Below are 25,790 nucleotides of genomic sequence, written 5' to 3' on the forward strand. Positions count from 1 at the left end.
ATGTATACACAGCACCTAAATAAGTTTTTACATCAACCTGTTTTAACTACCACTGTTATGCAGATGACATTCACTGCCTGTAAACCTGTCATCTTTCACTCACCCTCATGTTTTCAGAAACCCCGATGACTTACTTTAGTTTGTAAAGCACAACATAATATATTTTACATCTAAAATGAAAATGAACATCAAATTCAAATTTACTAGAACTGGAATTCAAAAGACATTTTTAATTTAATTCTGAAATATGTGCAACTCTTAAATTAAAACAATAAATTAAAATAAAATAATGAAAAAAGACCCAAAGAGAAACAAATAATTATAGAAATTTGTACACGTACATGTTAACATTCTGGTTAAAAACATCTTAAACTAGCCTAAACTAGACTGATGGTCCTAGAAGATGGTCTCCCAGCCTTGTTATAGAAGGGATTTGACCAGACTGTGACCTCCTATCTAAACTAGCTAAAACCTGTTTAAACCAGCTAGGACCTTGCTTAAGATTGAGATGATTTCATCTTATTCACTTCTTATTCATCATCACAATTGATGATACGCTTTGGTTTTTAACATAATGAATCATGAATTAAAACACTTATAACCTATACTTCTTATTCATCATCATAATTGATGACAAGCTTTGGTATTTAAATTATTGAATCATGAATTAAACACGCAGCACACATTGGTTCCTTAAGTAGTCTATTTGCATAACCGCTGACTGTTATTAGAGAAGACCAGTCTTTTTACGTTAGACGTGTTTGGGGCGTTTTACAAAGAACAATCCTAATAGATTCATGATACATTGATTCAAAAGCGACCCCTTGTGGTAAATGTAGTAACACTTCAGTCCAATATTTGGTCTAATGTAATTTTTTCATTGTAATTTCATTGTTGATAAAATGGGGTTTTCAAGGATTGATATTCTTATATTACTAGACCTCAGTTCGCCTTTGAAACCATTTGTTGTTATTTACTTCTCTCCCGCCTCTCAGATGTAGATGTACAGGTGTTGCTCTTTCTTGTTTTCCACCTGTCTCTCTGATAGAGAGATCTACATCTCAGTGCATACTTTTCAGTTGCCTGCTGCCTCTCTGAAGCAAGGTGTTCCTCAAGGATCTGTTCTCAGGCCGTTAATATTTTTATCTATATACTACCTCACTGATGCTGTTTCAACTACCACTGTTACGCAGATAACATTCAAATTTGCACTCCCTGTAAATCTGCACCATCCACTCAAACTGATTCAGTCTCTGCTTGCATAAATGAAATAAAAATGTATCTTTTTAATGTAGGCAGCATAGATGTATTCTTCGCTGCCTATGATTTCCCACAATCTTGGTTTCTGACCAATTTCCCCCAAAATAAATTTCAATTTTTTTTCGCTGTAATTTCTACCAACAAATTAGTATTGAAGTAATTAAATAGTAATTTATTTATCACCAAAGCTTTCTCATAATTTATTGTAGATCTTCAATGTGTTTGTAATAAATGTCAAACCAGAATTTAACGTATTTATTTATTATTTATTTACTTACTTGCTTATTTACAGTACTTACTTCAATTTGGTGCAATTTTAACATGAAAGGTGTAGCTATATTTTCAAAGCTATTTGCAACAAAAATCCCAAACTGATCACACTGCTATCTTTCAAAACTCTTTCATTAAAGTTATGTATATTTCAGTCCACATAATCCTTTGTTTAATTTCAAAACAAACAAACAAACAAACAAAAACATCTTTGTAATATGTAGGCTAATGAGAACAGTTCAGTACTTTTAATAGTCCATTAATTAAACAGCAAAAAAGCAAGCGAGTACATTGTAAATTGTGGGAGTTCAGTTTCTTCAACAGTAAATATGACCAGCATTGAGTTTACTGGCATTGGCTCCTCTTGGGTGGGGAGAATACTGTGTTATTGTTTTTTTTTTTTTTCGTTCTTTCGTCTTGTAGATTTCATTGAAACCACAAATCTGCCCCTAATTTGAGCTGGGAAAGTCTGGGGGGGGGGGGGGGGAGTTGCCCACTGCACTGCTGAATCTTCTTGATTTAGTTGGTTTTAGCCTATACTGTCAATTACTACCACTGATGCATATATGCTAAAGAAAAGACATATAGGATAAAACTAAAAAGTCTGTCAAGAGTCTTGACCGGATTTCACCAGATAAACATTTTATTAATAAAATTAAATTTTCTGAGACTTATGAAACAGCTTATATTTGTATACGCTGTCATTTCCAAATAGTGTTTAAACACACTGAAGATTAAACAGGTTGTCAATTCATAGTGATCAGCTGTTTACTCACAAAAGTAAAGTTTTTTTTTTCTTGGCTGCTTTTTTCTTCCCTGACTAGTTGGAGGAAAACAGTATGTGAGAAGAGCAGTATGTCAGAATTCACAAATATAGCTACCCATCCGGTAGCTCCATGCAAACAAATACATATTTATTTATTAAAGACTTACTAATTACTACTTTTTAGATACTTTATTACCACAGAAGGTCACAATAGAGGATAATGAGCACATGAAGAATGTAGTATGTCTACATAATATTACATACATTCATACTTTCAAATAAAAAATAAAAAAATATTTATTTTACAATTAATAAATTAATTGCCTATTTTAAAATGTAAAAATAAGTCCCTATTTAGAGAATGCATGTGCAATTTGACATCTGCATAAAATGGAGATACATCATTTATCTTTTACTTTTTTGGGGGTCCTTGCCACGATCGCCTCTGGTTCACTAGAGGACTAAAGAATTATGGAATAACTTTCGGACAGAAAGCTGATCACAAGATCACAGTAATGATGCATACAGTATTACACTATAGAAATCCAATCTGTAAATCTGCTTTGAAACTATGTGTATTGTGAAATGCATTATCTAAATGAACCTGACTTGAAATCTGTCCAGGCAACATCAAAGACAATACGCAAATAAACAAAAAAAGGCCCCGCCTGCAAGTTAGGATGACGGGTGGTGATGAACATTGCGCTGATTTCCTGTATGCCGTACTCACAAACTTTGCTCTGACTTCCTGTATGCCACACTCCCTCTTTTAGATGGCAAGGAACTTTATGATTCACCAAAATGTTTATGCAAATTGAAGCCTTTTTGGGGACAGTTAAGGTTAGAGTTTTTAAGCAAAATGATGACATCAGTGCAGAACCCACAGAAGGTCAAATAAGTACAGAATGATGAGATACAGAATGATGTAATGGTCTCACACAAGACATATACATTGGACAGGAGATATAATTGTTTCTCATGCCTTTCTTTACCTTCGGTATGAGACAAAATCGAAAGTGCTTTCATCATCAAGCACATTAGATAACAAAATAGTTTTAAGCATGGGTTTATTCTTTGTTCTGTTGTCTCAATTAACAGAAAAAAAGTAGAAAAAACAATGAAATATAAATTTCATACCAACATTTTTGTGTTTATTTAACGTGATCCAGTTCTTATCTTCTTTATTGAATTTATTGCATTTAAAAAGAGAATGTCTTTCTTTTCAATTAGTTTGTTTATTCATAATTATTTTTTACATTTATTTATTTAATGACATGCAATTCTTGTCTTCTTTCGTTAAAATGATCATATAAAATAGTTTATTGTATGTAAAAAGAGAATCTTTCATTTCAGTTTGTTTAGCCTATTTTTATACATTTATTTGTATTTATTTAATGTGACACAATTCTTGCCTTCTTTCCATAAAAATTATCATATATGAAAAGAGTTTATTGTATTTAATAAGATCATTTATTTTATTTTAATTAGTTTATTTATTCATAATTATTTTTGTACATGTATTTATTTAATGTGATACAATTCTTGTCTTTATTCGATAAAATAATCATATGAAAATAGTTTATTGTGAAAAAGAGAATGTCTTTCATTTCAATTAGTTTGTTTATTCATAATTATTTTTGTCCATTTATTATTATTTTGTTAATGCTACAATTCTTGTCATCTTTCGATAAAAGTATCATATGAAAATAGTTGATTGAAAACGAGCATATCTTTCATTTCAATCGGTTTGGTTATTCATAATTATTTTTGTACATTTATTTTTTATTTAATATGATACAGTTCTTGTCTTCTTTCTGTAAATAATCATATAAAGATAATTTATTGCATTTAAAAAGAGATTGTCTTTCATTTTAACGAGTTTGTTTCTTCATCCAAATAAATGCATACATATAAACACAAAATAAATACTCCTCGACCTCCAGATGTAAAAAATTAGGAAAAAAAAGAGATGGAATTCTTTTGTATTTTGCTAAAACTCTTTGACTCTTTGGTTGATAACTCTTGCAGGAGGTATCTCAGCATGGACCCCGGGTCCATTCATCTTTAGAAGTTTGCAAGAGTCCCCTGTCCAAGGTATTGCCTGCAATGCTTATTGAAAGTGTTGCTATCTAAAGGGACTGTCCCTTGTAAGGTGACTAACACACACACAATTCCCAGCCAGGTGAAGGGAGAGACCCAGGGGAAATTTATAGAGGGCAGATAAACTCTGGCCAACCGCACACACGACACGCTCTCATAAGACGAACAGACAAGCACTAAGCTCTGCCATGTGCAGACACAACACGCTGTCAAGCTCTTCTGCAACCAAGGAAGTCGCTTTTTCCGTATTCTTAGAATTCGGAGTAGACTACAGCAGAGGAAGGATGTGGAGCAATAGACAGTTTGCATGAGACGTCAAGTGAGGAGTTCAGTGGAAATCGGTATGGTGGTAAAAGGTAGGGTTCTGAGCCAAAAAATGTCTTTGTTATAGCGCTTGAACAAGCAGTTAAGAGCTCAGAGATGTGCAGCGCTGCAGGAACAAGACGTCGCAACACTGGATGACTCACTGAGATGAAGTAAGTCATTATAGAGGGACTTAAAAGACCTCATCTACTATCCTCAGAAAATGAACTACTAAATACAATTTAAAATGTAGTTGCTAGTCATCAAATTGCTGTTTTACCTTTTTGAGAGCTCTGTTGATTATAGCTGCACATATCTATATCTTTGGTAACTTCCTACACAACCATTTCTGAAAACAGACACTTTTAGTTTGTAAACAAAGAAAAGAGTTTTCCATCATTTGAGCAATGTTTCCTCTACATTATATCTCCATGTGACAAGTGTTGTGACAGAGCCATGAAGAAAACTTTTTCTGTTTAGTTTGTATTAAGCGTGGATGCTTTTGGGAAATAACCTTATATGCATGCATAATAAGGACATGGTATTCCCCCTAACAGACACCATCAGTTTCACTTTTTCTGAAAAGCTCTTTCAAAAAGAGAAAGAAAAAAAAAACAGACAGCAGCCATAGAAGAATATGTGAGATTTCAATAGCTGTCGAGGTGGATTACTGTTAGCCGACCTGCATGTTAATTATTTACAAATACATTCGTTGCATGATTAAAGGACGTTTTGTGGAATACAAAGCTACTATTATCTAATGGAGAAAAGAATATGTGCTGGATATTATCAAGGATTGCACTGATATCATTTGCTTACTCAGTACTCAGTGTAGAGTCTGTCTGATATCAAAATGCAGCTACATCTGATTACTGGGTCAGTACTGATTTCACACGCTTCAAAAGAAAACTACAAACTATATTTCTTTCTTTCTTTAAACATATTTCAACATGAATAAAGTTACCAGGACTGCTTTTGTAGAGTGATTATGCTTTATATTCCATACAGGTCATGTAACAAAATAAAATGTTGTCAAAAACGAGTCTTATAGTCATTTAAATGTTGATTCTAAATTTCACAATCCCAATTAAACAGACAAATGTTCAAGGAACCCTTTGGTTTTAGAAGCATCATACTCATTTCTCTTTACATTTAATAACACATCTCTGAAAGAAAAAAGTCAACTACTAAATCAAACAAGCAAATGAAGAAATTATTGTTCTAGATTGTTTTGTTAAAGTAATAATTGATCAAATTAAAGATATTGTTTAAAACTGACAAGCCAGATGATCATATGACAATCAGACTGCTTTGGTAATTGCAGTTGAAAAACAAATAATATTAATAACAGCAAATGTTTCATTCCCTCATTGTGTGACTGATATGGAGGCCTCTCTGAAAACGGAAAAACTGATCACGAAGGGTCAAAGATGAAACGTCCCATTTTTTGCAAGTACCGTGTCTACTTTAAGGTTTAAAGAAACTTTTGTGAAAATAAAATGTCAAAATATGGGTGAAATAGCTAATGTTCCATCGTCATTCAGTGTAACTGATATATTTGTAAAAATGAAACAACATCATTCTGACCTGTACTTATTAAAATAAATGATTAAAATGATTAAAAACCACTTGCTGATGGGTAAAACCAAGCGATTTGAAGGATAATTGTAAAGACTGACAAAGATTTAAAATGACAATGAATTAGTTTTTAGGGGCTGTACTGTGATGCTGAAATAGAGACTTTTAATGTCTTCTAATGATTCTGGTTCAGTTTTTTCCATAGTTTGTGTCTTCTGAAAATCATGGTAAAAATGTGTGATAGTCACTATTTGGTCACACTTTATATTAGGTGGCCTTAACTACTATCTACTAACATCAAAACTAAATAAATATGTAAATAAATAAATATTTTATTGCAAAATACTATTGAGGAGGGATACGGGTAAGGTTAGGGACAGGTTTGGTGGTATGGGTAGGTTTAAGAGTTGGGTCAACAGTGTAATTATAAATGTAGTTACAGATGTAATTACATATTAGGTATTTTTAATATAAGTACAATATAAAAACATGTACACAATAAGTGCATTGTACCAAATGATAAGTGTAAGTACATATTAGTTAAGGCCACTTAATATAAAGTGCCATTATTTTTGCACAGGAAAAAATACAAATTAAACAGGACACGTTCAAATATACGGGGAAACCTTTTAAAGCTGTATTAAACTTTTATTGCTTTGATGCTTGAAAACCCCTTTTGGTGTTTGATGCTTGACTTTGTGATTAAATCTTTGAACCAATATGGTTACATATTACATACCCAAACAATATGGTTACAGACACGGTGAAGGTACATTCTGTAAACCAGTCTTGACTGTATCATGATGTAAAATTAGGGAAATTGTGGACATGAATGAAGGGAATTCCCACAACCCCAACAGGTTTATAATAAAACTGCAAGGGGTTTGAGAGATTCCGACAAATATGTCAATAAAAAATAAATAGATAAATTAATAAATAACACGTACAAGCAAAACAAAATACAACTCTTAAATAATATTACTCTTAAATCTTAAATGCAAAGCTTTTTATATGTAATTATATGTAAAAAAAAAAAAAAAAAAGTTGAGCCAACTTAAAATTTTAAGGCAAGCAGCTTTTTGCAGATTTTTGAGTTCTCTTTTATAGGAGATTCTCAACTTTTTGTTGTATAAACTTAAAACAACAAGTTGAGAAAACTCAAAAATCTGATGAAGTTTGTTGCCTTAATTTTTTTATTTTATTTACAGTGTGTGAATTCATGTAGTGGGCCTTTAAACTTGATTGTACTGTACTCAATGGGTTTGCACATTCAGAGTATAACAATGGTCTTTAATTAAATGGACACTATTTATTTAAATGATAAAATAAATTTGGCTGAAGCAATATGGCCCTGGTGATTGTGGCTACACCTCAAAGAAGGACTCCCTCATCATGAAAGGAAGCAAGTCCTCTGATGTTCGTATTTTCATTTCTAGATTATAAGGTTGCTCACTATATGTAAACCAATATGACCTTGAACCTTCACTAATTCTACTCACATTCATTTAATAAACCGACAATCAGTTGTTATTTAATAATTGACATGTATAAATGACTTTTTACATAACAGAGATGAATATGCAGTCAGGAATATAAGATACAGAGGAAAAGAAAGAGAAAGCAGAAAGGAAGGCAAGGCATGAGGTTGAAGGGGTAGACTCATTCAATCATCTGGTTTTAGCCGGGTTTCTGTCAGACATACATCTAGGTTATGCTCTGTAATCATATCCTTTACAAAAAGCACTTTCATAGAAAGGGATCTAATATTCATTAAGCCAAGCTTTATCAATTGTTTACATTTATTATATCTGGTTTTTTTTTTTTTTTTTTTAACGTGGTTTGGACGTTTTTCTTTTGTATTTGCAGTAACACTTTATTTTAGGGTCTCTGAATTGCTTATTAGCATGCATATTACTGGAATATTAGCCATTTATTAGTAGTAATTAAGCACATATTAATTCCTTATTCTACATCCCTAATCCTACATAATACCTAAACTTAACAACTACCTTACTGACTATTAATGCAAATTAATGCATAAATGCAAAAGCATTTTAAATTAGGAATTTATTGAGGGAAAAGTTAATAGTGAATAAATGTTCCCTATTCTAAAGTGTTATGCATTTCTAGTTCAGGGAACAGACACAGTCTCTGTGTAGATAGAGATAGATAGAGAATGAATGAATGTGCGTATCTAAATATAAACATGGGCATCTAAATTACAAGTTTAACCAAAACCCACTTTATCTAAATTCATTGATTTAGTTTATGGGCAGGTTAGAGAACTGCTTCAGGGAGTATTTATCATCTTCATTGTTACCTGGCTATATTAATAAATAAATAAATACAATTTTCCCCTCATGAAAAATTTAGTTTGGCAAATATAATAAAGAGTTTCACTTTATTTGAAGGTGTCCTTCTTACAGTGTAATTATACATTTAAGTACTGAGTAATATTACATGGTTAGGGTTAGGATTAGGATTTGGTTTAGGGTTACTTGCATGTAATTATGCATAATTCATTGTTATTATAATAGTAAGTACATGTGGCATGAAACAAGGACACCTTAAAGTGTTACCTAATGAAGTGAATGTTCAACTTGTTAAATCAGTTTGGCCTAAACCAACTAAATCGTGTTGACCCAACTAAACTGAACTAAATTAAACTCTGTGTAAAAACTTTCTTCAATTAAGTGAAGTATAAGGGTAATTCATTCATTTGTTTCTGTGTTTTAACATTGCTAGTCACTCTTTCAGAACCTTATCTCATTCATTCATTGCAGATAGATATATATTCAGTCCACAGTATAATTGTTTCAAAGCACAAGATCTTTGTAATAGTGAGAACATTTGGTTTAATCACCAAAACACAACAGTATGATATTCTTTCAGTTTAGTATATTTAATGCTATTCAACAGCAAACAATGCAAACTGAATGTTTCAAATGTTGCACACCATGCAGTTCTATGGGATCACACAGTTAGGTCCATATATATTTGGACAAAGGCACAATTTTGGTTATGTTAGCTGTTGACTAAAACATATCCAAGTTACAGTTATATAATGAATATGGACTTAAAGTGCACACTGTGTTGTGCATTCATTTGAGGGCATTCTCATCAAAATTGGAGGAAAGTTAAAGGAATTACAGCTCTTTAATACGTACACCCCCTTTTTTCAAGGGACCATAAGTAATTGGACAGTTGACTCAAAAGCCATTTCATGGACAGTCGTGGGCTATTCCTTCATTATTTCTACACCAATTAAGCAGGTAAAAAGTCTGGAATTGATTCTAAGTGTGGGATTTGCATTTGGAAGCTGTTGCTGTAAACCCACATCATGCAGTTAAAGGAGCTCTCCATGCAAGTGAAATGGACAATTGTTAAGCTTCAAAAACTAAATAAATCCGTCAGAGAGATAGCAGGAACATTAGGAGCGGCCAAATCAACAGTTTGGTACATTCAGAGAAAAAAAATAGAACGCACTGGTGAGCTCAGCAACATAAAAAGCCCTGGACGTTCACGGAGGACAACAGTGGTGGATGATTTCCCTCTCCATGGGAAATAAAAACCCTTTCACAACATCCATCCAAGAGAAGAACACTCTCCAGGAGGTAGACTTCACCAGAGCAAATACAGAGGGTTCACCACAAGATGCAAACAAGGCCAGATTAGACTTTGCCACAAAACATCTAAAAAAGCTAGACCACTTCTGAAATAGCATTCTTTGGATGACTGAAATTAAGATCAACCTGTAGCAGAATGACGGGAAGAAAAAAGTATGGAGAAGGCTTGGAACAGCTCACGATACAAAGCATTCAACATCATCTGTGAAACATGGTGGAGCAGTGTGATGGCATGAGCATGCATGGCTTCCAGTGGCACTGGGCTACTGGTGTGAAGCAGCCAGATGAATCCTAAAGTGTATAGGGATATACTCTCTGCCCAGATTCAGCCAAATGCAGCAAAGTTGATTGGGCGCTGCTTCATAGTACATAGGACAATGACCCAAAACATACAGCAAAAGCAACCCAGCAGCTTTTGAAGATAAAAAAGTGGAATATATCGCAATGGCCAAGTCAATTTCCTGATCTCAACCCGATTAAGCCTGCATTTCACTCGTGAAGACAAAACTAAAGACCCACAAACAAACAACAACTGAAGTCAGCTGCAATAAGGGCCTGGCAAAGCATCATAAAGCAGGGAACCCAGTCTCTGCTGATGTTCACGAGTTCCAGACTTAAGGCAGTCATTGCCTGCAAAGGATTCTCAACTAAATATTAAAAATGAACATTTGATGTTATATTTTTGTTCAACCCCTTGGTCTGCACTTCAGCTTTATCTGGATTGTTTAATTTTAATTATATTCTGGTGGCATACAGAGCCAAAATTATGAAAATTGTGTCAGTGTCCAAATATATATGGACCTAACTGTATAGAAATCTACAGATTCTATCTACGGATTATTCCTTCATAGACAACGATTAAACTAAATGAGAAGAGAGCTAAATTAAAAGTTTGATAGCAATATGATTTACATTTACAAAGGCAATTACTGTGAATGAAAAGTTTGCATAGATGATTTGTCGTCACTTATTTGTGTTGTGAAAAGGAAACTTGAGATTAGTAAGAGTTTTAAAAACTTGCCTGTGAAAACTGCACCAAAACATGAAAAAAAAAAAATCATAAAAATAATAATATATAAATAAATAATGTAACAGACACAATACATCTGATCATATTGCTGCAAAGAGCCTATAGTGAATCCTCATATTTTGCATAGCATTTGCATTTAATAATACACAATTTGCCCACATGACAGTTATGAAAAAGGACATTTAGTTTGGAAAGTTTAATATTTTTTTTATTAGCCGATTTTATTTGCTTTTGTTGTTGATTTTTATGATTTGACTCAATTAAACTTTGACTCAAAACCTTGCTATTCCAATTAGATAAAACAAATGAATTAAATAATATACAGCTTTCTGACATTTTACCATAGAAATGAATGAAGTAGTGCCCTAAAAACTGAATATTATCTGTTGTGCAACTATTCAATATATAGCTCACTCCAAAATAAACATGTAACGGCGCAGACCGATCGGTGTTTGACATCAAAGCACCGCGAGAGCATGCGGCTCCTTTGAAGCGTTCGAATCGCTCTCGCGTTGCTTTGATGTCAAACACCGATCGCCGCTTCAAGCCGAACACACGCCTACTGTAAAGATCACGTGACGCAGAGGATGCGCACGAAAATTATCGTCCGGATAGAAAACACGCAGGAAAATGTCTAAGAAGGGTAAGCACCATGCTTTTCTTGTTTTATCACTTAATACACATTTAACTACGACTGCATGTAACCAAATTTCTGTGTTTGACTTTATAACAAGCCTACTCCTCACGAAAGGACCTTCAGAGTAGCTGAATTATGATGACACATGTAAACACACGTCCTTCAGTAGGCTATGTAGTACAGTTTACATTAAAACACGTTTTATCCGCCTATAGAAGCAGTTTAAACGATAAAGAGAGATTCTTTTAATTATATAGCATTTAAAACGTTGTAACTTATTCATAACACGAGCAAAGCACATGTTTGAGTCATGAGTCATGTTACCCACACACCCCTTTATATGTGATTATATAAGAGAAACCTTGGATGTGTCTTCTAGAACAGTAAACATAATGAGCTCCTAAAAGCCTGCTGGAATTATCCTGTCGAGGACAGAGACACATTTGCTTGACACCCAAAAAGATCAGTATACAACCAAAATCTCCAAAACCTTTTTAGTTCAGGCTTTGCATTATTAGCAGAATATAGACACTGTGTGAGTGTGCCAAGTCATACTCAGGACTTGTCAAACTCATCTCTCTACTTCATATGCGTGTGAAAGCGATACTGTGGTCCGTCTGGCTGTTGGCTGCAGTCGTGTGCTATTTCTGTGTCTAGCTTATGTCTGGAATCCAGCAAGGTTAATTCATTAGCCAGGGTTATCATGTATAGATGCTGAGTGCTCACAGTGATAGTTCTCTCTGGGAGATCCTGTATCCCACCTGGATGGAGAACAGTGCCATTGCATTTAATCTGCTTGTTTTTCTGGTTTTTCTAATGGCTTTTCTCCTTGACCTTGTGTTGTATCCGCCAGTGTCTCTACCCACAACAGTAAATTAAAGTAGACTTACTGCTTACTTTAAACTTGCTTCTACGCCTTCAGTATGACTCAACATAACAGAAACGATGACATACATGCAATGTAAAATAAATATATATGTATAATATACATACAATATAAAAATTTGAATAGGTGTTCAATTTCTGTTTTAAAATTAATTGATATTTTTATTAAGGCATAAAGTAATGAAGTGTAATGAAGAAAAAAAATCTCATTCAAATTAAATTCTTCCAAAAAAAACAAACCTTGCTAAGTAGTTTGGTATAGTCTTTTACAAAAAAACAAACATAAATACATAAAATTACAAAAAAGTAATAAATGAAAATATAATTTAAATAAATTAATAAATACATATTTATTTTAAGAACATTTGTGCTCCGAATCAAAGAGAGGCAAGAAGAAATTTAGCTTTTCTTGATTGTGGTCTCATTTGTCACCTTTTTGTAGCATGAAACAGCCTTATCTGGAATATTGAAACTTGTGGTTTGTAAATCAGTCGGGATTAATTTAAATATGTTATATAAAATGGATCTTACTGTGTTCTGACAGACACCGAAACCTTTGATGTGATGGAACTGGCAGAGCATGTCAAGAAACAAAGGTGGTGGAACAAAATGTTTGGCAAAAACTCTGGACCCGCTGCTGAGAAGTACTCCGTTGCAACACAGTTGGCCATCGGAGGAGTGAGCGGCTGGTAAGTCATTATGAACATTGATGCGTATCAAAACACTGAGTAGAGTATAAGTAAACGGCTTGCTCTTGTGTTTCTGTTAGGTGTGCAGGGTACTTGTTTCAGAAAGTTGGGAAGCTGGCCGCATCAGCTGTAGGAGGCGGCTTCTTTTTGCTCCAGGTAAACTGTACAACTGTAAAGACCAAGTGCTTATCGTAATTATGTATATTATTTATGATTGCTTAAAAATGTAAGCAATCTCCAATACACTTTCAGATTGCTCATCACACAGGCTACATTCAAGTAGATTGGAAAAGAGTTGAGCGAGATGTGAACAAGGCAAAGCAGCAGCTGAAGCTGAATTCAGACAAGCCTCCTAAAGAAATGAGAACAAAGTTTAATGAGGTAAGAAAATACTGTTGGAATTTGTATTTGCATTTATGTAATTGCAATATTCTGTGTTATGTGCACCAAAACACACTCATTGTAAACCACTATCACGGTATATCATGGTATTGTAATTGATATAAAATTTTGTATATTTGCTTATTCTATTGAGAAAAAATGCAGCTGAATGCAGAATATAGTATGCACTTCTTTTTTCCCCTCGACTGCTAGTCACCAAACACACACACACACACACACACACACACACACACGCACGTGTGCATTGAAGAAAATTTCAGAGAGGCTGATGTGAGGTAACTTTAGATACCCCAAAAATACACAGATATTCATTTTAACTTTGTGTCTTGATATCAGTTCTTAAATCCCAAGTCTAATCTTTTAGACTGTGCCTTTTTACATGAGTAAAGCTTCCAGTAATCCAATCCAGAAATGTACATGTACCTCAGAAAAATTGTCCAATGTTTACAGTTTGTTAATTAGCTAAAACACTAATGAGGAGCTTATTTACTTTAACTGTTAATCATTGATTTACGTATGTCTTTAATGTCATGATAAGTTGATAAGCTGAAGAATACTTTGTGCAATTTTAAATGCACTGTACAGCGTTTTTAATAAATAAGTTCTTTTACTTGTTTATAAGTCCCTCAATGACCCAGGACCTGAATACATTGCAGATATGCTCACTGAATATAAACCTAACAGACCACTCAGATCATTAGGATCGAGTCAGTTAGAAATACCAAGAGTTAACACAAAACAAGGGGAGTCCGCTATTATGCCGCCCGTAGTTGGAACCAGCTTCCAGAAGAGATCAGATGTGCTAAAACATTAGCCACATTTAAATCCAGACTCAAAACACAAATGCATTCTCTAAGGCACTAAGAGCCATAGAGGCAAAAGTGCATTTGAAGGTATAAATACAGAGAGAATGTGAGACTAGGGATGCAACAATATCATTTTTTCAGATCCGATCCAGAAGTCGTGGCCTAATGGTTAGAGAGTCGGACTCGTAATCGAAAGGTTGCGAGTTCGAGCCCCCGACCGGCAGGAATTGTAGGTGGGGGGAGGGAATGTCCAGCGCTCTCTCCGGGCGCCGCAGCATGGCTGCCCACTGCTCTGGGTGCGTGTTCACGGTGTGTGTGTGTGTGTGTGTGTGTGCATTTGTTCACTACTCACTGCTGTGTGTGTGCACTTGGATGGGTTAAACGCAGAGCACCAATTTCGAGTATGGGTCACCATACTTGACAATACGTCACGACTTTACTTTAAAATTCGGAGTATCGGCCAATTCTGTGAACCCAGACACACACCGTGAAAACACACCCGGAGCAGTGGGCGGCGCCCGGGGAGCAGTTTGGGGTTCGGTGCCTTGCTCAAGGGCACCTCAGTCGTGGTATTGAGGGTGGAGAGAGCGCTGGACATTCCCTCCCCCCACCTACAATCCCTGCCGGCCGGGGGCTCGAACTCGCAACCTTTCGATTACGAGTCCGACTCGCTAACCATTAGGCCACGAGTTCCCCATAGATAGATACCCGATCAGCGAAAACGCATGAAATGACCAGGTGTAAACAGGCCCATTCATAATCTGACAAAAAATATTATTATAAATTAGGTTAGTGGATAATTTAGCAGCAAAATTTATTCTAGAAAAATCACGAGTGCACAATTTTATAAAATCTAAACATTTAGTGTTATTTATATAAATTATTTAATAAAAGTGAATATGCCAAGGACTATATCTGGTAAAACGTTACACATTGCTCTTTATATTGTTGTAAAATACATGAATGAAAACAAGTAAATATATTTATTTATAAATATAAACTACAAAATTAAAAGACATTTCTTTTAAATGTATAGCACAATGAAGGCAGCGACATATGATAGAGCAGTCCTATCTATCATATGTTGCTGCCTCCATTACGGTGCTATTCATCAGATTATTAATAGCCTTGATAGGACAGAACAAGAAACGCTATAAATAATCTTTCATTGCGCAAAAGCATTATAATAGGAAAAGCTCCAATAGAGAGTGGCACAAAGCGATTATGGCTTCCCGAGCGCAGAACGATGTGCTTGAATCAGCACGGAGTCACAGTGCGCAGCTCCACATAGAGAAGTTCAAAGCACAAAGGAAAGAAATATTGGTGCGTACCTTATTAAATCTGTGCATAGTTTATTGATCCTTTTTCGTTTAACAGTTTTAAATCACCCCTGGCAGAAATTCCAGTATCGGAGCCGATACCGATCCTGAGTATCAGATCGATGCATCCCTATGTGAGACGCTAGAAGGGAGGTTCTAGTTGTAAATCGAGCTCTACAAACTCTAAATTCCTACCATTACAGTTTTAGCAAATAGGTCAGATATGATGGTCAAAGTAAGTAGTGGGTGAAGTAGTGGAATAGTTAGGTGTTTTGGAAGTTTTTTTCACTTTTGTTTGAACAAAGCTTGAGAATATTTGTTTTTAAATTCCTTGTTTTTATTATTATTATTGTTGTGATTAAATGATTATTTTACTTCCTTTTATGTAAAGCACTTTGAATTACCACTGCGTATGAAATGTGCTATATAAATAAACTTGCCTTGCCTTTACTGCAAGACTTGCAGCTTTGGTCACGTCTTTACGTGATATGAATTTGCATTGAGTTCACCATAAATAAATTTTGGAGCACAGTGAAGTTTGCATGAACTTCACATGAGTTTGCCTTCACGTGTGTATGAATGGATGTCACTGGGATGAAGAGTGTGCTGATGCCTAATGCCATTGATTTTAAGCAGGGACCGTGACCTTGTGTTGAATTCATTTAAATGTTTTCTCTCCACGCAGGTGCAAGTTTTTGTCAAGAAAAACATTGTTCTCACAGGAGGTTTCGCTGGTGGATTTCTGCTTGGTCTGGCTTCATAGGATCTCTCTCATTGTTACGTCTTGAGGATGTCATCAAACATCAGATCACAGCTTTTGTGTGACATTGCAGCATGTATTTAAATCAGCACTCCTTTATTAGATCAACATTAGATTGTTAGGACGTGATCATAAGGAAACATTTAAGAATGTATGCTTTCAGGTTTTTTGATTGTGCATTTCTTTAGTTTGTACTTAAAGCCCCTGTTACATTGTTTATTTGAACGTTTTGCTGTATTATTTTGGTACAAACTATTTTTGACACTAGACTTGATAAGTCACTTGTTTAAACATGTAAATAGTTAAAACATTTGAAATTGGCCCTTAAAAACTTTCAGTTTTATGGTTATTAAGCTAAGTGCATTTAATTGTTCAAACTTTTTGTAATAAATCTGGACATTACTTCAAAGACCAAGGGGTCAATAAAGTTGTAATCTTAATTAATAATGACAGAAATGTTCAAAGTAAATAGACAATCAGGTTTTAAACAATTCTGGTTTGCCTTTTTGTTTTGATTGTTGTATTGATATTTATGAAATCATCTCAGCTGATGCTCAGCACATCATGATATAATATTCCACCTCTATTAAGTCCAGTTAGTGTTGAATTCATAACAATAAACTGTATAACTAACGTTAGGTTGAGTAAACAGTGAGAGCCAGAGACAGCTTGATGATTTAATGAAAGTTTGATTAAGAAGAAACAAGTGGAAGATGAAGAATATGTTCTATATGTCCATGAAAGTCTCCTGGGATCTCTTGCAGCAAATATACATGCGTACTGTTTAGCTTTCTATTAAATGGTTGTCTTTGTGTCTGTAGATTTGTGTTCCTTGGCAAATCCAGAGCAGCAGACAGAGTTTTCTCCTGCATGGACTTCACAACACTTCCTCATGGCTTGAATCACATCCTCACAAAGGCTTTCAATGTATTTGTTGGCTGTAAAAAATACAAAAGTCATAAAAAGGTTAAACTGCTAGCCTGTAGTCTTCATGCAAAGCAAGGTTAAACTAACATTGAGATCATAAAGCTACCTTGTAGACATTTCTGTATGGCACATGCCTGTTTTTGGCAAGGCTCTTTCTGTGGCATCTTGTTTTAAAATAAAGTGCAGCTTCGAGGAATAATTCCAGTTAAACACATGAACAGCGTGCAGCTGACTGCTGTGCAACTCTAAATGTCTTCCGGTTAGAAACACCCTCATCTTCAACATGCTTGACATTAGCCATTCTTTTTCAGATCGATCTGTTTTTAGTGTTTACAAGGAAAAACAAATGCTTTTTATAAGAGAAGTCACGGACAGTTTTGCGACATTACAGCCGCTGAAGTTGGTATAGCCCAGTAATAAAACCATTTCCGGTCAGATGATGTAAAATAGTGCTCTCGATTTGTGTTGAGGGAAATAAAAACTCCTTTTTAGTGGTGTTTTAAGCGTATATGCTTTATTATCAGCGAAATAAACAGAGCATGGTGGATGAGGAGATACCCCCTGACAATGTAGAGCACCTGGAGTGCTTAGAAAAAGCAGAAAAGCACTATACAAATGTAATAAATTATTATTATTAATATTCATATCACAAATGCAGGATGTTTCACATTCGGTGCAGTGGCTCTGTGTTGTGCTTTAGTGCAGGAGATGTGTTAACATCCATAGCATTTTTATTGACCATAAAAATGATTGGTCATAATAATAAGAATAGCCTACACAAATAAAGAGGAAAGAGAAAGAAAGAAGGTAAATCAGGGTATAGCCTACATGTATACTGGATTATATAGAGAGAAAAAAGCAAAAAACAAACAAACAAAACACTTCTGTACCAGTGTTGCCTACATGAGATTCAGGAAGATGAGTTTTGTGTAATATTTATATATATATATAGGAGCTTGTTTGTTGGATACATTAAGTGTAGCCTATAATTTTAAAGTATTTCACTCCAAATCCATCCCTGCTTTAAATTCTCACAATGGTTATTTCATTAGTGTTTAGTCTTTATCTAAAATCGCAGACAACGAGTGATCCAGTGACTTTGTTTCAGACCTAAAAGACTTTGGGCATGTAGTAATGCCATTGCTGTTTTAATTTTTAATAATGTTTGTTCATATAATGCAGGGTCATATAATGTCAAACCCCTTTGAACTATTTACTTGAAATATTTAAGTTTAAGAATGAGAAAAGTTTAATCATTTAACCACACATTCACAGGTTTACAGTTCGATGTCGCTTAATGGTCACATTGCCACACGGTTCAAGTGTTTACATTTATTTGACATTTTTATGATATAATTATTAGTTGTTTTTATCAACTCACACTGCAGTTTTTTGGAAACCCTGGTTTAATGTAATGTTTAATGCATTTTATGATGTTGACATATATATATATATATATAATGGAATATATTTTCTTTTTATATCAATATGGTATGTTTAATAGTAAAACTAAAACAGGTAAATAAAATGTAATCTAAAAAGTAGTCAGAATACAAACTACAATTTTCACTTACACTGATCAACTATAATTTGTTAGTAATTACCCATCTCTGTCTGTATTGTAAAAAGTGTGCTATACAAATAACATTCTTGGTATGTCAGAATGCATTTGAATGGCAAGTTACTATTTACTAGTGAATTAATAATTGCACTTTTTACTAGATTCAATTCTAATTTTGATATGAAGAGTGCAGTGATTACATTTTTGATATCAAGAATTTGTGGGGGGTTTTTTTTTGCTGGTGATATCAAGAATTACCATTATGTAACTAGTAAAGATTTCATTCCTGAAATCAAGAATTATAATTTTAATTGGAGAAACATGTCCCTTCCCGGTCACCGTAAATCAGCTGCTTGCCACGTGGTTTTTCCTGTTTCCTGTCGGAAGGAATTGAATGTAGCGCATGCGCTTTGCTGATGTGGAAGTGTGTACAGTGATAAACAAGCAAACAAATCAGAGAAAACATAAACTGTTAGACTGTACTTCATATAATGGCAGTGATCGCTGTGCATTTAGAGTCAGACGCATTTCTAGTCTGTATGAATCATGCTCTGAGCACGGAGAAAGAGGAAGTGATGGGGCTCTGCATCGGCGAGGTTTGGATTTCTTGTTGTTTTGTATAAATGTGCGTGAACGACAACAGCTGTGTTTATGAGACTCTGTAAATGACCAACAGGTGGACACAAACCGCATTGTGCACATTCATTCTGTCATAATTCTGCGTCGATCAGACAAGAGGAAAGACAGAGTGGAGATTTCTCCAGAGCAGCTGTCAGCAGCGTCCACCGAGGCGGAGATATCCTTCACACACTCTTACATATATGCATTATTCTTTTCTTTAATAACCTTTTCACATTTTTTATGATTAGTTATGGGGCCCCAAGACATAAACATTGTAGTAAAAACCTGGTTCTATAGCAGTAGCATGCTTTTGGACAAGTGGTATTTCGTAGGCTGAAGAACCATGTAACTACATTACTTAAAGGAACACTCCACTTTTTTTTTTTTAGAAATAGGCTCATTTTACAACTCCCCTAGAGATAAACAGTTGAGTTTTACCATTATTTAATCTATTTAGTTGATCTCCGGGTCTGGCGCTAGCACTTTTAGTTTAGCTCAGCATAGATCATTGAATCGGATTAGACCATTAGCATTTGGTCATCAAAAATGACTAAAGGGTTTCGATAATTTTCCTATTTAAAGCTTGAGTCTTCTGTAGTTACATCGTGCACTAAAACAGACGGAAAATGAAAAGTTGATTTTCTAGGCTGATATGGCTAGGAACTATACTCTCATTCCGGCGTAATAATCAAGGAACAGCCAGCAGGCGCAGTGATATTACGCAGCGCCTGAAAGTAGTCCCCAGCTAGGTAACTCTTGGGGAGTTGTAAAATAAGCCTATTTTCAAAAAAAGTGGAGTGTTCCTTTAAATGTGGTAATCATTCAGTACCATGGCATGCATCAAATACTCCCAGTGATTTGTTTTGAAATGATATTTAATTACATTTTTATATATATATATATATATATGTATGTATGTTCTGGGTAACCGTTTCAATAATAGCTTTCAATACCATACATTGCTATAATACTTTTTCAGCAGAAAGTCATGAAATTTTGACTCCTTTGAACTCCATTTGGGACATTTTGTAACATGCAATAAAAGTAAGAATCTGTGATTAGTTAATTATTTTTAACCTCAATTTAACTGAAAAAAATACAATAAAAATCCAGATCTGTCTCCTATTAAAAATGTATGGAGCCTCATGAAGAGGAGAACAATATTGACCACGGGCTGTTGAGCTGGTGAAGTCTTGTACCGGGCGAACATTTCACTTGCAATATTGCAGCAACTAGTATCCTCAGTTCAGAAACAATTAAAAATGGAACTAAAAGGAGCAGTGATGCAACATAAAAGCATGCCTGTGTGCCAACTTTTTTGGCGTGTGTTGCAGCCATTTCAATAATTTTTTTTTTTTCATATTTACAAAATACAATTAAGTTGGTGAGTGAAAACTTGGGAGATGTTTTCTCTGAACTTTTGTCAGTTTATTAAAATTTAAAGAGAATGAACAAATCACAAATTCTAATTTTGATTGCATTTTACAAAATGTCCCAACTTTTCTGAAAACGGGGTTCTACATAAAAATCTAATATTCAAAATGTAATTTATGCTTGTAAATAAAGAAACATTTTGCATTTTGAAACAATAATTATAATAATAAAAAAAAATAACTCTGAAGCAGTATTCTGCACTATTTCTAGGTCACCAGTCAAGCAAATTTGTAACATTATCAAATTATTTGGTAAAATCACAATATATTCTTTGGAAAATGTACAGATCACGCTGAACAATACAGACCATGAGGTTTTGCATAAATTTGGGTGCTGCGGTTATTAAACCCAATACATTTCAAGACCTTCTGAAATACTTGTACATGTTTAAAATTTCACTCAAACTGATAAGCTCATAATATAATAATAAAAAAAAGATTTTAATTAAAAGATTGATCACTAGTTGACTAGTGCTTTCAGACATTTGGACCCCATTATGTTCATATATCAATGCACATCATTTACTGATTCATGAAGCCTTAATATAATGTTTAAATGATTCTTAATGAAATGGATCATCAAGAGTAATCCTGATGTTATTGTAGCCCATTTTCTTAATATGAGGCACAGGTTGGCTGAGATGACGGGACGTCCCATGAGGGTTGTGGGCTGGTACCACTCTCATCCACACATCACTGTCTGGCCATCACATGTTGGTAAGTTGTTGTTTTTTTAAATTAATGCATTATCATCTTCCCTGTATTTGAATAAAATTCCAATTATTCTTGCTTTATACAGATGTTAGGACTCAAGCAATGTATCAGATGATGGATCAGGGTTTCGTAGGACTCATCTTCTCATGCTTTATAGAAGATAAAAACACAAAGGTATGTTAAGCCCATCATCTTGAAGCGTTATTATTTTGTCACGTTTTTACCATGACTTTTCTTTCTATTTCTCTTGTAGACTGGTAGAGTCCTGTACACCTGTTTCCAGTCAGTACAAGCCCAGAAAGGCTCAGAGTAAATTATCTGCTTTTTATTTTAATGAATAACTGAAACTCAGACATAATGTATATTTGTCTACAAACTAATTTCATGCAAGCATACTGATATCTCTCAGTATTTGATGAGAAATAGTTTTTGTGCAATGTTTTTGCTCATAAATATGGAAATTGCATTCTTTGCTTATGACAAGGTATGAGCGGATTGAGATCCCCATTCATGTAGTCCCACATGAAGCCATCGGGAAAGTATGCCTGGAGTCTGCCGTGGAACTGCCCAGAATCCTCTGTCAAGAAGAACAGGATACATACAGAAGGATTCACAGGTATTCCTTGTGGATATGTTTCAGATTGTTTAACTTAGTAAATGGTTACTCGGGACCTCATGCAATATTTTTTTTGCACCAATATTTCAGTTTAACTCATCTGGATCCAATCACAAAGATACATAATGGATCAGGTAATTATGAAATCTACTTTGTATTTCCTGAAGGAATTAGTAGTGGTTTTGTGTAAATAAAATCAGAGCTGTTTTCTCATTTGCACACAATTGAATGTGTTACAGCATCTTTTCAGTGTGAAGCAGCTGTAGATTGTTAAATAAGGTCAATCAAACACATTCCATATGCAAACTGCATAGAAGATCAGTTATTCTATTAATAATGCAAATCAGTGTTCAAATGATACTTTGTCAATTAAAAGATTATTTATATTGTTGTGTATAGTGTGGGACTAACCTTGTTTATTTCACAAATGTGAAGTGTCTAACCATGTTTACAGTTGTGCCTTTGTAATTTGCTTCTCAGTGTTCACTAAAAACCTGTGCAGTCAGATGTCGGCCATTAGCGGCCCGCTGCTGCAGTGGCTGGAAGATCGACTGGAACAGAACAAACAAAGCATCATCAAACTCCAGGAAGAGAAAGAGCAACTGACACAAGAACTGGCTTCATTATAAGGAGAATAGTTCTTTTTTTTGTTTTGCATTTACGTTTTTGCACTGAAAGCACTGTTTTTTTCTGGCCTGCTGCCACATTTTGATCAGGAATCACTGGGAGGACAAAGACAGGATGTCTGTAATTTGACATTTTGTCACCTCAGCACATTTGTAATGCTTTTGTAGCTTTTGTTTCTTTGTAGTAGTAGTATGTACACTCACTGAATATTCTTAAAAAGGTTGGTTGTTTTTTTTCCCCCTTTTTTTCTCTTTTACGGATTTGATTATTTACTGATGCTATTATTTTAATAAAAGCTGTAAATCTCTGAATGTACATACATGCCAATTTAAATTGACAGCGTGAAATAAAAGGGAGAATCTCTAAATATTATGATTCTCTAAACAATATGATCATGAAATCTAGAGTGACTTGCATTATAATTACAGAATATTTATTTTCTCACTTTTCTCTCCTTAGCTAAATTCTGTTTGGAATCTGTGTTTAGACATCAAACCTCTAACATCTTAAACTCCTTTTTGTCATTTATATGCAGATTTTCAGAGTCTAGACTTGTTGCTGAATGTTTGTGAATGTCAAGTAGCTTCCTGGTTGAACAGTCTGGCACTTAGACTATAAGTAGAGGTGGTGTCATAAAGATGAACTTTTCCAGATGAAATACAGATATGAATATTTTAGCTGGTAGTTTTTAACTGTAGTCCTGTCCAACACAAGATTTTTTTTACAAGTTAAGCCACACTAGTGCTGCTGACTAATCTTGCCTTACTGTATTAATGTAAAACTAATTGCATAGCATCATTATGTGTGGCAATAAAATATGAACCCAACTGAAAACCCAATAGTCACATGTTGTTTTATTTGTTGTCACTAGGTGGCACAGGTGTCCCTTGTTGAACTGCAGACAGTTTTATTGAACAGACAGACCTTTATCTTTTAGATGTGAAACTGGTCAAGCAAAGCAGACAGAATACGCTTACCTAGAGGTGTATAAAAATATAATTATACATGATAAGTAATAATAACATTTTCTATCTTTAATATTTGTTGTATTTACTGTTGTATAAAAACAGTAAGTCACTCAAGGCTGGGCTATATCGTTTACCAAACCGATATGAGTGCAGTCGAGTTTCTTCATGATATTTATTGTTGTAAAATGAGCTGTGTTTTGATGCGATCAGTCTGAAGCGATCTCACATTGCTCTTGTGGTGACAGTGGATTATGGAAATGGCCCTCATGCTCACATACTCTGACAATATTTTTACAGCATTTCTTTTCCTTGAGAAATGACATCTCAGGCACTGAAGCATGTCTCTAGATATTGTCCAACATATGGAAGTGCAAATTCTCATATAGAGTAAATAGATTTATTTGATCCGATATTGCTACGTACAGTGGACCGTAAAGTTATACCATTTTGAATCAAGGCGAGGTCTAACACTCCACTAAAATAGAATGGCTTGTGTGTGTGTGTGTAAAAGCACTTATCCTGGGATTGGAAGCTAGCAGATAATATTAAAGATGTGCTCTGAGACTGATGGAGCGAGCAAAGACGTCTCTCCCTCCTTGCGCATCAACATACTGGTTATTACTCCTGGCAGAACACTGTCATTTATTGAGTGTGAAGGCAAGTTGAGTAAACCTGAAGCCTCTATAAATCTGAAATGGTGGCTGGGGGAAGGGGTTCTGTCTGTCTGTGTGCAGGAAGCGAGTTTATGAGTGTGTGTTTGGAGGGCAGTGTGTTTGATGAGATGCCTAAGGGACCTTGGGCCCCTGGATATATTTATGGCAGAGGGGCCAATGAGGCAGTGGACAATGACATCCCAGAGGCTGACAGTGTTTAATTAACACCTCCAAAATAGGCAGGACAGAGCTCATACTGTTTCACCAGCCCACCAAATAGGCTGGTGGTTTGGATCTTGTGGTCTGGACATATGAGATGTGTCTCACTCCTTTTTAAAGCTGCTGTGCATAATGTATGTTAAAATACATTTTCCTATTCTAGCTCAATATGCAGAGACAACCGTAAGTAGGATGACTTTCTGAACAGTGCAAACTCTGTGGTGCTTTCAAAACATTGATCTGAAATGGGGAATTTTTGGTGGCTATTTTGGGAATCAGTTTTTTGTAGTGGTTCTAAAGTAATTCCCTACAATTGTTTACTCGTTTATACCCACAGTGCACTCTGATTAGAGTACACTCACCAAAGCACTGTTTCTTAAAATCCAACATGGACAGGACTGATGAGCTGGAAGAGAGAGAGAGCATGAAAGAATGAGCGAGTTAGAAGGAGATACGCAGCTTAAAATTGGTTTAAAATATATTTTGAGCTGGCTTTATTTTTTATCATTCCATGACTCAACACTTGATTACAAATATTTTAAATATAGAGTGATAATATAGATGCATTTTGAAATTATATGGATAATAAATTGCTTAATGTCATTTATTTCTTCAACTAATTCACTGAGGTTGCATTGTTAACTCACAATGTTGTAAGGAATTGGTTATAACACTATATAGTGAATAGTGAGCAAGTGAAGGATTTCAGACCTCAACTCTGAGTAAACCTCCAAAGGAAAGCATTTTAAAACCAATCAACACAAAATAAAAAGGCTTATAAATACTTAATATTTTGTGCATTTGTTGAATTATTATTTTTTATTTTCTCAAAAATGTACATTTAAAAGGTATTGTAAACTATGTAGATAGAAGTTAGACAGTTTTGCCAAACAGTTTCACTACTCTCGTGTCTCATGTATCACACTGCAGACTTGCTTTCTCTCATAACCGGTGCCATCTTACATCTATCGACTGTGAAAATGACCTCAGATTATGAATATAATGTAGTATTGCAATGTT

At 34.7% G+C, this 25,790-nt stretch overlaps 3 protein-coding genes across 3 annotated transcripts; 2 read left to right on the top strand and 1 right to left on the bottom strand.

Moving 5' to 3' along the window:
- Nucleotides 1-11,482: 11,482 nt before the first annotated feature.
- On the top strand, nucleotides 11,483-17,855 carry LOC306862332 (FUN14 domain-containing protein 1-like). The gene is made up of 5 exons (XM_079405084.1): nucleotides 11,483-11,576; nucleotides 13,000-13,144; nucleotides 13,225-13,300; nucleotides 13,397-13,525; nucleotides 16,357-17,855. Exons 1-5 carry the CDS (start codon nucleotides 11,564-11,566, stop codon nucleotides 16,432-16,434), a joined length of 441 nt encoding a protein of 146 aa, XP_079261210.1. The 5' UTR covers nucleotides 11,483-11,563; the 3' UTR covers nucleotides 16,435-17,855.
- Nucleotides 17,227-17,613, bottom strand: cmc4 (C-x(9)-C motif containing 4 homolog; the record flags this gene model as incomplete). Its single annotated transcript, XM_079405085.1, has 2 exons — nucleotides 17,465-17,613; nucleotides 17,227-17,369 (listed from the first exon to the last, which is right to left on the bottom strand). The coding sequence occupies exons 1-2, from the start codon at nucleotides 17,520-17,522 to the stop codon at nucleotides 17,227-17,229; spliced, it is 201 nt and encodes a 66-aa protein (XP_079261211.1). The 5' UTR covers nucleotides 17,523-17,613.
- A 1,473-nt stretch (nucleotides 17,856-19,328) lies between the features above and the next one.
- LOC306862546 (lys-63-specific deubiquitinase-like) lies at nucleotides 19,329-23,767 on the top strand. Its single transcript, XM_079405402.1, has 8 exons — nucleotides 19,329-19,515; nucleotides 19,596-19,715; nucleotides 21,603-21,690; nucleotides 21,773-21,861; nucleotides 21,941-21,996; nucleotides 22,172-22,303; nucleotides 22,394-22,437; nucleotides 22,784-23,767. Exons 1-8 carry the CDS (start codon nucleotides 19,411-19,413, stop codon nucleotides 22,930-22,932), a joined length of 783 nt encoding a protein of 260 aa, XP_079261528.1. The 5' UTR covers nucleotides 19,329-19,410; the 3' UTR covers nucleotides 22,933-23,767.
- Nucleotides 23,768-25,790: the final 2,023 nt, after the last annotated feature.

Source organism: Barbus barbus (assembly GCF_936440315.1).
Source record: "Barbus barbus genome assembly, chromosome: 43".
NCBI lineage: Eukaryota > Metazoa > Chordata > Actinopteri > Cypriniformes > Cyprinidae > Barbus > Barbus barbus.

Excerpts from the sequence above, each read along its gene's own strand:
- LOC306862332 (XM_079405084.1), top strand. Across the intron at positions 13,301-13,396 it reads GCGGCTTCTTTTTGCTCCAG|ATTGCTCATCACACAGGCTA; the intron begins GTAAACTGTACA and ends ATACACTTTCAG. Across the intron at positions 13,526-16,356 it reads TGAGAACAAAGTTTAATGAG|GTGCAAGTTTTTGTCAAGAA; the intron begins GTAAGAAAATAC and ends CTCTCCACGCAG.
- LOC306862546 (XM_079405402.1), top strand. The coding sequence starts at position 19,411 with ATGGCAGTGATCGCTGTGCATTTAGAGTCAGACGCATTTCTAGTCTGT. Across the intron at positions 21,691-21,772 it reads TGTCTGGCCATCACATGTTG|ATGTTAGGACTCAAGCAATG; the intron begins GTAAGTTGTTGT and ends TGCTTTATACAG. Across the intron at positions 21,997-22,171 it reads CAAGCCCAGAAAGGCTCAGA|GTATGAGCGGATTGAGATCC; the intron begins GTAAATTATCTG and ends GCTTATGACAAG.